Source organism: Daphnia pulex, chromosome 11, assembly GCF_021134715.1.
Source record: "Daphnia pulex isolate KAP4 chromosome 11, ASM2113471v1".
NCBI classification, from domain to species: Eukaryota; Metazoa; Arthropoda; class Branchiopoda; order Diplostraca; family Daphniidae; genus Daphnia; species Daphnia pulex.
Window position 1 is genome coordinate 6,147,548 of NC_060027.1, and position 12,773 is coordinate 6,160,320.

Genomic DNA, 12,773 nt, shown 5'->3' on the forward strand with positions numbered 1-12,773 from the left:
TAATATTTCAACATTAATGTGGCGTGGTGCTTACCTGCATCTTTTGAGTGAATCTTTTAGAAAACAAAAGGGTCGGTGGTACTTTTCTTTTAACTGTTCACGTTCCACTTAGTTAAAATGATAAACTGATCATTACCTCAGCAATAAAGTCAACAATGTAGATTACTGTAAATAAGTAGCGTAGAAATTGAATAAGTTACGCCAGTTAATTGAATCCCTAGTAAATAGAATTAGAAAAACCAAACGTTTCATGACAACAAATCGTATGACACGCCACGCCTCCTAGTCGCTAAGTTTGAAACTGCCAGACGATAGCGGCATCTAGTTTACAAAATCAGAGACTAACTTTTCGAATTATAGGCAGCTCTTCAAAAAGATTGATTTGATTATACCTGTTACATGTGAAAGACAGATCCAGAAACCAGATTCCTGCGCTGCTATTAAGGCCAAAAGTTAAAGTTTCATGAAATCAGGATGGGACTGATACAAAGCCATTTAATTCCATCAGGTTCTTGTTCTTCATTGGTGAATCTCTAGTAAGCATAGACAAATGCAATACTGTCAACCTAGATTTGTTGAGGTGTAACATTAGTCAGACAGCGATAACACAGAAATATTTTCTTGTATTACCAACTCCACTTCAGCATGTAGAGATTTAAATCCAGTGCAGCAAATTCATCTATACCGCGTTTCTCTTCGACTGATGTTATCTGGAATGCTTTAGCATACACTTCCACTCAACTGCTTCGTTTGAACCACGTGTTAGGTGTGAAGGGGGAGCGTTGGATAACACAGGGTATTGCGATCCGACAATCGAGAAACAAAGAACTTAAGTCGACGCTGGACGGATTATTAAAAACAATCTTTTTAATTAATTAAACACCACGCTAATTTGCAACGCCTAAACTAAATTTCTAACAGAGATATCGAGGTGAATTCTGAACAACACTGAGTCGGACTGATCGGACTGTACGGCTGCGGCTGGACACGAGAAAACGGAAACCTGGAATGGAAAATGGAAATATGGAAAATGGAAATATGGAATGGTCTGGAAAGCAGTGATGCCGAATTGCCAATATATTAAGTTTGATGCTGCCAAATAAAATGTCTAAAAAATAATTTTGCTAAATATGAAATTGAATTCATTTCTTTTTTTATCTGGTTATTACCGCAAAATGATAAAAATAATTAAAAAGAAACTTCCTAATTAAATTACTTTATTTCTATTCCTTGGAAATTTGGCATTTGGAAACGACCGAATTTAAAATTTCTGTAATAAAAAAAATTTCACTTTCAGTGTCGAGAACAAACCAAAAAAATATAGTTGTAGTCTTTTTAATTCCAAACTTGGTGTTAATGGGGAAGTAATGCCAGTAATGCGCGTAAGCTATACAATTTTCAAAAAAAAACTACAAGTACATTTATTTTGAATACCCGAATACAAATAAAACAACATGATTCATAATTGCATATTTCACCAGAGGTAAAATTCACACGGGAAGTTTATTAAACAGTTGTTTAATTCTTGTCTTAAGGTCGATTTTGATATCAAGGAAATAGTTTAGCATTTGGAAAAGACTGAATTTGAATTTCTTTCAGAGACAATGAATCAATAAAGGGCGTTCGCTTGCCGGAATACTGGTAGTAAGCTTTCCCGTTCTATAGCCTGGAGAAAATTCTCGGCATAGTTAGGTTAGTCCTTCTTCCGTTCTTCGGTCGTGTCATTATTCACGACCGTTTCAGACACTGGTAGGTAAATCGTGGAATCGCCAAGGGTTACAGGAGAAGCTGCTGCTACGTCAGACACTGTATTAACGGTAATAAAAGTCCCATAATCGATCGTTTCAGATGAGACCGTCGAGTAAGTTGACGAAATTGGAATCTCGTCAGAGACCGTCGGAGAAGGATAAATTGGGGAATCGCTAGTTGTAGAAGCATTAAAGTTATTAATGCTATAATTTTCTGTTACAGGGACCGGAGGGTAATTGAATATGGTTCCACCAAACACCGTAATAGTAGAGATTGTAGTATGAATAGGGATCTCCGCAGTGTCCACAATAGAATCAGTGGAATAATTATTTTCAGTACTATTTGCAATGGCAGTAATGTTGCCGTAATCGACTGTTTCAGGGACTGCTGGAGTGTAAGTTGGTGGATACTCGTTAGACACCTCAATTAAAGTGTGAATTGGGATCTCGGCGGAATCCGTAGTGGAAGATACATGAGTAGTTGAATCATTAATCGTTTGAAAGTGAGGAGGATAAATAGCGGGAAAAGTAGAAGGACTATTTTCAGTACTGTGTTCTAGAGTACAGTTTAAAGATGCAGTGGTTTCAGAAACCGGAAGGAAAGTTATAACTGACGACTGGCCGGAAACTGTAGAAGAAATAGAACTAATGAGAAGTGGAACTTTGTCAGGGTCCGCAGAGGAAGTAGTGGGCATATCGATCACATTATCGACCACTTGAGAGACTGTTGGATAAGTTGAAGACTGGCTCGTAGGAGATTCGGTAGAAATACTACCATCAACGTTCATTACATTTGTTGTAAATTCATCTATCCCCATGGAAATAAAAGGAAAGGTGAAACCCTCGTTATTATTAAGGTAATAATTAAGATCAGTCAAAGAATCAACTTCATCATCTTCGCTACAAAAAACGTAAGAGAAACCTGCCGGAGTACAACCCCAAACTACACCAATTGTGGTGTAACCGGTAGATACGGTCGTGGTTTCCGTAAAGGTAACTTTAAGGATTGTTGTTTCCTGAAGATTAAACCCCAAACAAGAGAGGAACTGGCTAAAGTTGACTGTTGTTTGCCCGCAATCGCCGACTGTGATGCTCTTACTCCGTCCGCTAACCTCCCACCGTCTAAAAATGTTCTGCAAGTCGGAATATCGATCGTACAACGAACTAATGATCGAATCGCCATTGTAACTGAAATCACTCGGAGCAAGAGTAGCTTCAATCCTGCATCAATCACATAATCACGATTATATCTTAGTCGAATAAGAGAAAATTAAAAGTAATTTTATTATTTACCCGATAACCGCAGATGGAATAATTGAATCTAGGTCGCCAAATTGAACCATGTGTGGTTTCTCTTCAATTCCACGCTTTCGCCGACATTGAGAGACTTTGCCGGACGAGATGAAGCAGACTGTGGGCTGGAATCTGAAGGATGTGGAAACTTCAAAGGTGAGCAAAGTTACTCCGCTAAATAACGGTTGGCCACCAAAATGAATATGAGCCCCGATAACAGACTGAAAGCCAATAAAGTAGACGATTAGAGTTGATAGCATATTAACATGGGATATAAAATGCAAATTCTGTTTAAGGATAGAGCAAAAGCGGATGAGACAAGAGTCGGCGAAGCACAAAAATTTTATAGGATGTCGTTGGCTCTTTTATTGTCTTGGAACCACCTACAAGGATGTGTGTCGTGTCGGTGTGCTTATAGTAGAGGAAGTTGGTTGGTTGCCAACTTTTCGCCATGTAAGAAAAACCTGGTAAAATATGCTCTATGACAGGTGCTTTTAAAAAGAAACCAAAAGAAATGAAATAGTATTCTTATAACCTCTGAAAGATAAATTGGTTACGTTGACTTACCCCGATCATTTATCCACGTACACGCCACCTGCGGTCAGGAAAGATAGAAGCCACGAAACAAACCGAATTTGTGAAAAAATTCCGATATTTTTCAACATCAAGATAGAAGATGTGTTATGCGCCAACTCTATTCCATCAGATGAAGGGTAAGATGAACTAGATTTTCGAGAAATATGTATCACGAAACTGCAATCTCGTGGAAATAACTCCACATAGTTTCTCCGCGGTCGCCAAAAATCTGGTAAAACAAGTCTGTGTGTTAGTTTTGCACGTTTAAAGTTTACCTCGGTATAAATTTGTAAAGGAAATGTCACTTGTGTGTTTTGTTCTTACCACTTGCGGTCTAGTCCCAAGTACCTCGGAGCGGCGTATGTCGTGGTGTAGTACTCTGGCGCTTCTGTGTAGTAAACTGCCTCAGTATAGGTGTAGTGATCTGGAACGGCGGTCTCGTAGTGGCTCAGGGCTGAATAGTATTGAGGTGCCTCGGTGTAGTAAGTCGGCTCTGCGTAGTAAGTTGAGGCAGCTGTGGTGTAGTAAGTTGGCGCAACATGATACTTGAAAGCTTCAGTGGTGTAGCTTGGAGCCGAGTAATATTTCGGGGACTCAGTGTAATACTCTGCAGCCTTGGTGGTGTAGTAGAAGGCAGTTGTGTAGTACTCAGCAGCTCTTGTTGTGTAGTAGGAGACAGTGGTGTAGTATTCTGGAGCCTTGGTGGTGTAGTAGGAAGCCGTTGTGTAGTACTCGGGAGCCTTGGTGGTGTAGTAGGAGGCTGCAGTGGTGTAGTACTCCGGAGCCTTGGTGGTGTAGTTGGATGCCGTTGTATAATACTCGGGAGCTTTTGTGGTGTAGTACTTTGGAGCCTCGGTTGCGTACTCTGCCTTCTTGGGGGCGTAAACAGGAGACGGGCCAACAGATCCTCCCTTGGTTTAAGGTGAGAGGGCCAAACTTGATTGCAGGGTTGTAGTATATAGTATTACATCGCCAGCAAACTCTTTCAGGCTGACGTCGAGGTGCGGTGGGTGGGATAATATTATTTTCTTATCCTCGTCAACTCCTGCCCGAACGTTTTTTTAAGAGCTGCCCGAATGTTGCGTTGGGACCGCCCCTTCACCAAAACAAAATACACATGTACACTCACGCACACACACACTGACACACACATATAATTATTATTTTTTAGCTTTTTTTTCTTAGAGAAACTTAAGCCGGTTCAGAATCTCATAAACAACGCAACTGTATTAAAATAAATAAAAAAAAGTCCCATTACAACTCAGCCAACACCGAATGGATGGGTCATAAAAGCAAAGTAGAATTATTTTATCGGGATTATAATTATCGGGATGGAATTATTGATGTTTTTAAACCAACCGCAAATCTAACAAAGAAAAAGGAGGGAATTAACCGTCTGACAATTAAACTGGATGGGAGCACAAACAGGCACTCGGTTTCTGGTGTGAAAGGTTAATTAAATCTTGATTGGGTTTACACATACATAAATAAAGGGAGAAACAAATTGCGTGAAGGATTAACGGCGAGCCGACACTTCAGTCCCCCCCCCACAACCCGCGCGTGAAAATAAAAAACAACTTCAACGAAACAAAAGACAGATCGACTCGCCAAAAGGAAAATATGGGCGAATACACGTCGCGCACTTTGTGATAACGTCACTTGGAGTGAAACCGTTACCCATCAAGTACCCGCCAAAAAATCCTTACGCATCACACTTTTTGTTTACTGCAGCCGTGGAGGATCAAGACCTTCTATCTCGATTCCATTTTCTTGCATAAACACATTGACACTTCTGTTGGTGATGGAATCGCAACCACGTAGTACCAATTCCTCCAGATGCAAGAAAGGATTCGATTGCGCAGCTGTTAGTAACACATCATCTGTGAGCGTATCGCAATTTCTTATGTCGATTTTCACAAGTAAAGGTGATAATAAGAGAAACGCCAGATTTTCGGAGGGAATACAAGAGTTGGGATTGGGACCACGGAAACTATCACAGTAGGATCCCAGGCTTAATTTGACGAGATTCTTTAGTTTCGGAATGTCCAACTTGATCCGTTTGGGTCGAGAGGGATTGAAATTTCGATTCCCCGTGACTGCTAGGACGTCAAGATTTGGACATAGCTCGCAGATGGTGTTGATATTGATAGGGATGTCAAGATCCTGAAGTTTCAGTACCTTCAAATTCCGTCCTTTAGCTTCCAGGAGGGGAGTAACGCCATCATCGAAAGTAACTTCAATTGAATCCTCACATCCTTTGTTGATGAGCTCACATAGTCTTTCAACAGAAATAAGGGATAAAAGATCTGCGTTCCTCAATCCAGCTATCGTAGTAATGTGCACTTTTAACAGGGACGGACAAAGAGACAACACCATCTTGAGTGAACCCCGAAGTGTAAGGTGAAGAGTACTTTTCCTTGAATTTCAAATCAACGAAGGAATACTTGGGAATTTCCAGCTGCTCTTTGCTCTGGAAGTCCCGTTGATGCATCTCTGCCAAGATTTGAATTGAGGCCATATCACAGTATTTCAATTCAGGCAAATTTTTAATGGCTACTTGAATGCCACTATTGGTTACTTGGGTTCCATTGGTCCATAGCTTAACAATTGATTTGCATAGACCAAGTGATTCATTTTGGTTTCCCAAATGATCAACACTGACACACAATGATGCTAATCCAACATCTGTAACTTTAGAGCAGAATGAAACATCCAATTCTCTAAAATAAAAACAAGAGAATTTAAATTATTACAAATTTTAAGTGAGAAAAGCAAGTTGATAAGTGCTAAACCTCAAATCTTTGCAAAAAGCACCAATAATCATTAAACAGCTGTCCCCAATTTCACGTTCTCCAATGTTCAATACTCTGAGTTGTCGAAATCTATGGAGGTATGGTTCCAGGTTGTAAGGAAAGACCCATCCTGTGACTTCCAACTCTTTCAACAACTAAAAAAATTAAAATTTAGTCATGATGTATACAACAAAAAGGGTAACTTGTGCAAATTACTGGACATCTTTTTGAAGCAACTTGAAGAAACCCATCAACATTTTCAGTTGTTTGGTTGACCATGCTGATTCCTTCAGATATTAGCATTTCCAGGTAACACCGCAGCAACTGATTTTCATCAGACCTCTCATTCTGGCGGGATTTGAAACGAATAAGCTTTGCAATATCCAACAATAGTGTTGGTGCTGAAAAAGGGGATCAAAACAACACATCAAATTTTTGGTCTACCAAATGTAACATTTTGAAACTTACGCAATAAATCGAAAAAATTCGATACACGTTTGTAAAGCTCATCATCTTCTCCTTTTTCCAGTAAATCAATGACAGTAGACCCACTATCACTTACTTTTTCAATTGATAACCGATTTATCCAGTCATCGACAGCTCTCTCTACATCGCCTAGACATAATCTTTTGAGGGATTTCATTTCCCTGGCGCGAGGCATGTTGAATTGGGTTAAAACTTAAAACTCAGAAACTTTAAAATTTTCTCTTTTCAGAGCAACCCTATTGAGCTTCGAGCCTTCGACCATCTCGTTCCATATGCGTTCCATACACCAGTCAATTTGAACACGATGTTGCCAGACCAGCCCAGACCTGCAGCTACTTGGCTGGGAGGGGAGCAATGGAGGATGGGGGAGGGAAGGGAAGTAGGATGGGAACCATTCATTTAGCCAGTTAACCTTAACCACCATAACTCCTTCATGGGTTGAATAAAAAGTGCATCAGCTTCTTGGTAATATAAGACGACTTCCTCTAAAAAAATCTGATTATCAACTGAAATCTAATTTTAAACCTAAATCAAGAAGGCGATTTCTAAAAGAATTGAATCGAATAACTAAAAATGCTACCAGACAAACAGATGACAATGAACAATCAGGCAAACGAACGAATTGCTAACAAAACTGTGTAACGTCAACGCAATTATAATTCTAAGAAAGGCAACGTCAGGTGTTGGTACCACATTTAAGGATATTGCAACTAAATTTCATTTCCCACCTTCCTTTGCGACTGTTTCCAGTAACTGGAGTAACAGAGGGAGCAAAGCGCGGACCTATATGTGGCCAGTAGTTATGTGGGGTCTTTTCACGGCCAGGGCTGCTACGACTACAAATAAAACACGTAAAGCGTGAGGATGTAAACAAGGATGAACAAAGGATAGTGGAAGCAACGAAGACATGCTTCAAATATATAAAATAAATGGCAGGCGTATAACGGCATTACGTTGAGCGAGAATGTCTGCGGATCAAAGGGTTTAAGGAATCCACTTCACATTCACGAAGTAGTGGTAAAATAAAAGAAAAGCGGGAAATGGATTGAGGAAAATGGAAGGAAGAAGGAAGGAAGGAAGGAAGGAAGGATGCAACGTGTTGTCTGATCAGCGGGGCTTCCAGCAGCAAGCAGCGCCATAGCAACAAAGCCGCATCAACGAAACGAGAAATAGAATCGAGTGCAAAGTTACCTTCTGCTCCAACCATCCAAGGTTTAGGATAGTCACGTGAAGGAGAACCATCTCGTGCTGGACTCGGTGAAGTCGCTTGACTGGTGATGTAGCTGAGAACGGATGGCCGAGCTAAAAAGTTTATTTCTTTAAACTTACACAAAATAGTCACTAAAATGTGTTGATATATGTCTGAGAGTCACAGTTGACCCACTCTGAAATCGGGCAGGCAATCTTTCAACAAGAACTGTAATTTATCTATGAAATTTTTTCGCCTCCTTTTCCTACTAGCACCCTTCTTTCCTCTTTATCTTAGAAATGATGATTTGTTCAACAGTAGTTTAGTTACATTTTCAAAAGAAATCAGAAGAAGAAAAACATGTTAATAGAATGAAATCAGGTTCTTGATGACGCATGATGAGCAGAAAAGGCAAAGTGTTCGAGCGAAATTATACCGACTGTAAAATAGTTGATAAGTTAATTGATTACACTTTGGGAGTGCTGCACGTTTGAGATGTTCATTCGACTCTTGAACGAGGAACGTAATACCGATACAAGCATTCGGATGACGAAGTTTTTGCACCATATGATTTACCAGGAATAAATAGATAGCCCGACTCGTCAAACAAGGGGACGATAGTTCGACCAATAGTTCGACAACGTTTATTTTAGTCTCAAACCAAAAGTATCAAAAGGATAATGTGAAAGTGTAGAATTGGGTAATTCAGCCTCTAATGCTGTCGTCTTTTAGCGTGGTTGCTATTTTCTTCACCTTTTGTTTCCCCAGATGATGGTGCATTACACGTATCTCCATTAAAAAGTTAATTTTAGTTTTAGAGGCTTTTTATATTTGATCGCTAGTTTGAATAACAACCATTATTTTATAGGAAAAAAGTAATATCAAACTTTTAACACGATAGGTTAAATAGCTATGATAAATTAGAGAGTGATCCTCAAAGTAAAATTTTCTCTAATTTAAAATATTTTTGTCAATATTCTAAACTAACTCATCTTTCCAAATGAAGACATGCACACCCGTTAGTCAAATTCACGGTTCTATTAAATTACTGACGCAAAATCTATACCTATATTAAATTTTACCAAGTGATACTAGATATTAATTGATTAATACACAAACTGTTGTAATACCAACACCCAAACCTAATTAAATTAACTTGATGTAGTCGAGAATAATTTAATCTAACCTCCTAAAACTTACTTAACTAACACCACCAACGGACAGCTAAAAATAACTTAAAATTACAAATCCACGACTAAATCGATCATACTTAAACCTTTCTCCTCAAGAAAACAATGGCCATTCCACCTCAACAACCAAGTTCCCCTGTTTCTTCACGGGATGGGTCTGTACTGGCGACCGAGTTGAGCGGGACTTTTACAGATCCTTGTCAGTTCTAGAAAAATGGTTTATGTCGATCCATGCTCACCCCATTTCCTCTACTAGGAATGCGAGGGCGAGGTGGGTGTGCTGCACTGCAGCACATTAGATTTAACTAAAAAAACCGAGGTAACTGCAAACAGTTCCAAGAACTTACGGCTGTGTAGCTAGGCCCAACAGTGACCCAGAAAATGGACATAAATCCCACAGGAACCAAATTGATCTCGACATGGAAGAACCACCATGGCGGAAATCGGGATGTTGTATGTTTATTGGGCCATCAGAGAACAAGTGGCTCTGAACACCGAGCCCGCCTCTTTCAATTGACGGACTTGGTTGCCCGAGATTTCCCTTAACAACCCCAAAGTGAATAACATCTCTACCCCCCCAAATTTTCCAAGTCACCACGGAAACCTACACCATAGATCCCATCCAACGGTGTATGGAATCGGCGGTGAGAAGGGTCAATGCGAAAAAATCTCCCTTCCGCCATCCTAGCCCTGAGGAGACAGCTTTGAGCTCATCACTGCGTTTATTCGTTTTCGTCACTTCTAGTTGGTAGCTGCGACAAAAATGTCTCAATAATATAGAATTGTAATTTTTTAATTATATTTATTAATCAAGCACCAAATGATGTTGTATACAGTATCCACTATCCACCAAACGATAAAGAATACCCCCTCGTTTTCGTGAATTGTTGCTGCGCTTTGTGTCCAACAAAAACTCGCAAAAATGCAGTTTTAAGAAACTACTCTTTTGAAAAAAAAATAACTTTGGATAAAGAATGGTAAAATTCTTAACTATGGTCTGTCGTTGCCTCTTCAAATCGAGATAAGATGTCAGTTGCCTAATAATTTGAGTCCCAATCAAATTCTTCTTATCACGTCGTCATGTTGAAGAATTCGGAGATTATCCTTTACTGGTTGTTTCAGATGCTTCAGTCTGCGGAGCATGAATAGCGGACAATTGCATCTCGTCGAGCATTCTGTTGCTTTTTGCTTTTAAATCAGTTTGATTGTGCACAATCTGATTAATGTGGCCGAAGCCACAGTAGCTTCAACTCAATTAAAAAACGAAACCAATCACGTGATAGTGTTCTAGAATGCACATGGAAATATTTTTTATTGCTATTTTGACAGATAAGGTAAGGTTATGAGCGAAGCATGGAATTTTAGTCCCATTGTATCCATTAGTAACTGCTTTTTTTAAATGGTAGTCGCTTACTGTACTTCACTTTACAATCCACTGTTACAAAGTATCTGAATATAGATATATATAGTACTGCTCATATCGAGTGAAAACGTTTAGTAATGTAAAAAAAATGGTAATACGTAGTAATGTGGTAAATAAAAAGTAAAGTAAGCTAAATGTATCAGTATAGTATGGTAAAATGGGTAGGTAAACTATCTGTGACTATCTGAGTCTGTGATAATACTACTCTAGTTACAGCCAGGGAGCACATATCCCTTCTGCAAGGCTGTTAACAGTGAAAACAACAAAACCCTAAAACGGTTACGAAAAAAAAATTTTTTACTTATAGAAATGAATTATTCCTTTTAAATACTATAAAATTATCAACAAAAGCCATAAAAAGGACGATTATGCGTAATGCAGTTTTTATGAAATTTACTGCAGTAACATATTCAACGCCTGTATACAGCGCGTCGTTACTGGAAGTAACCGAACAAAGGAAGGAAATTCTAGATTTCAGATAGGTGTTTTTTTTAGTTCTGATTATAACGCCAATATTGTTTTGGAAAAAGAAGAAGAATGTCTTCTCCTGACGATAAGGAAAAATAAATATAGATAGGTTGATCTATGGAAAAATGAACGATTAAACATTTTAATATTAAATATAGTTCAATGGAAATTTAAGCTTTCAAAGGAAAATAACTGAGAAATGCTTAAAACATCGTCAGTCAAGTGGAATTATCATTGAAATAAAAAAAAGAATGGCAAGGAAATAAGTAAAATTTTCACTGGTGGTTTCCATACGAAACCGTTGTAGTATCGTCAAAAAAAATCCGAACGCACCTCTTTTTCAAAAGCCCAGTTTAATGTATATTTTTTGTTTTTAACTTTCAAGACTTCATATTATGTACAGAATTAATTGTTTTACAAAGATAATTTTTAAGAATTAAGAAAAAAATGCCGAAATATTTTAACAGAATTTATAAAGAAACCGTTGAATTTAATGAAAAGCAGAAAAACCAACGAAAAGACGGTAGTGTTGATAAAAACTCCACAAAAAAACCAACTCCAAGAAAAACCCTATAATGCGTCGAATGAAAATAAATACCGTACATTCTCATTTTTTAATCTAAAATCTCACAAACAAACGTAAAATACTTTGATTCTGGCAACCCTACACTTCTGTGTATTCAGGGTAGTCAAACCACCATCCTCTGAACTGCCAGCGGAAGTTGTACCTAGGCCACATGCGATGTCATTTTACAAAACTAAGAATTTAAATTCCTATTTCCCACAAAATTTTCCTATAATTTCCACTTTTCGCAGACATTGAAGGCGTAATAGCGTTGATTGTATGATACACTTGGAACGTTAAAAATATGTAAATGAAGATTAATTTTTGGACATTAGTTTTGCCACATTTTAACTACTTGTTAATATATTCTGAATTTTAACTAGGTAGACTATACATAATTGTTCTTGTTGAACTTAATACATTTTGTTTGTAATTTGAGAACTACTCTTTTATCTAGCTTCATATTTAATCTTTAATCTTCTTTATTTCTTCAGTACGCATTACTTCATTAAACATTTCTTCAAAAGTTTAGTCCACATGGCTTGTTCATGTTTCATCTCTAGACAATCCAATTAACATTAAAAAAAGAAAATCAATTAAACCACTTACTATTTTTGTTTTGTTATGCAATCTTGGGAGAACATATTGAGGCCGCCATGTTGAGAACATAATCTTTAGGCCACCCTTTCAGCAGAGCACTCTAATCCTCCCCTGTCTAAAGAATATTTCCACGTAACAATATTTAAATTTACTTTTTAACTAATTTCCAAAGTTCGGTCCAAGATATTTTGCAGATGACGATGGGTTTGTTAGTTTGAAATAACAATCAATCAGTAACGAATAATTGCCATATGCTATCGTATATGCATATCTATATGTATATAGCATTGTGGCAGTCATCGATATCAACCCAGCTCCAATTGCTGAAAACTAATCGTAAAAACTTGAGATTGCTAACTTGACCTAACCTTTTCATTATTATCATTTACACCAGAAATAAATCCAATTTTCATTTTTCGGGATTTGTGGTGTGCAAATACACT

General features: G+C 38.1%; 2 protein-coding genes across 2 annotated transcripts; both read right to left on the reverse strand.

The window, feature by feature from the left end:
* Positions 1–1,400: 1,400 nt before the first annotated feature.
* LOC124206997 lies at positions 1,401–3,376 on the reverse strand. Its single transcript, XM_046604234.1, has 2 exons — positions 3,042–3,376; positions 1,401–2,969 (listed from the first exon to the last, which is right to left on the reverse strand). The coding sequence occupies exons 1-2, from the start codon at positions 3,299–3,301 to the stop codon at positions 1,694–1,696; spliced, it is 1,536 nt and encodes a 511-aa protein (XP_046460190.1). The 5' UTR covers positions 3,302–3,376; the 3' UTR covers positions 1,401–1,693.
* A 1,628-nt stretch (positions 3,377–5,004) lies between these two features.
* Positions 5,005–7,070, reverse strand: LOC124207661. Its single transcript, XM_046605229.1, has 4 exons — positions 6,878–7,070; positions 6,626–6,810; positions 6,410–6,564; positions 5,005–6,337 (listed from the first exon to the last, which is right to left on the reverse strand). Exons 1-4 carry the CDS (start codon positions 7,068–7,070, stop codon positions 5,899–5,901), a joined length of 972 nt encoding a protein of 323 aa, XP_046461185.1. The 3' UTR covers positions 5,005–5,898.
* Positions 7,071–12,773: the final 5,703 nt, after the last annotated feature.

Excerpts from the sequence above, each read along its gene's own strand:
- LOC124206997 (XM_046604234.1), bottom strand. The coding sequence starts at position 3,301 with ATGCTATCAACTCTAATCGTCTACTTTATTGGCTTTCAGTCTGTTATC. Across the intron at positions 2,970-3,041 it reads ATTCCATCTGCGGTTATCGG|GATTGAAGCTACTCTTGCTC; the intron begins GTAAATAATAAA and ends TGATTGATGCAG.
- LOC124207661 (XM_046605229.1), bottom strand. The coding sequence starts at position 7,070 with ATGCCTCGCGCCAGGGAAATGAAATCCCTCAAAAGATTATGTCTAGGC. Across the intron at positions 6,811-6,877 it reads GAATTTTTTCGATTTATTGC|CACCAACACTATTGTTGGAT; the intron begins GTAAGTTTCAAA and ends CCCCTTTTTCAG. Across the intron at positions 6,565-6,625 it reads TTGCTTCAAAAAGATGTCCA|TTGTTGAAAGAGTTGGAAGT; the intron begins GTAATTTGCACA and ends TAATTTTTTTAG.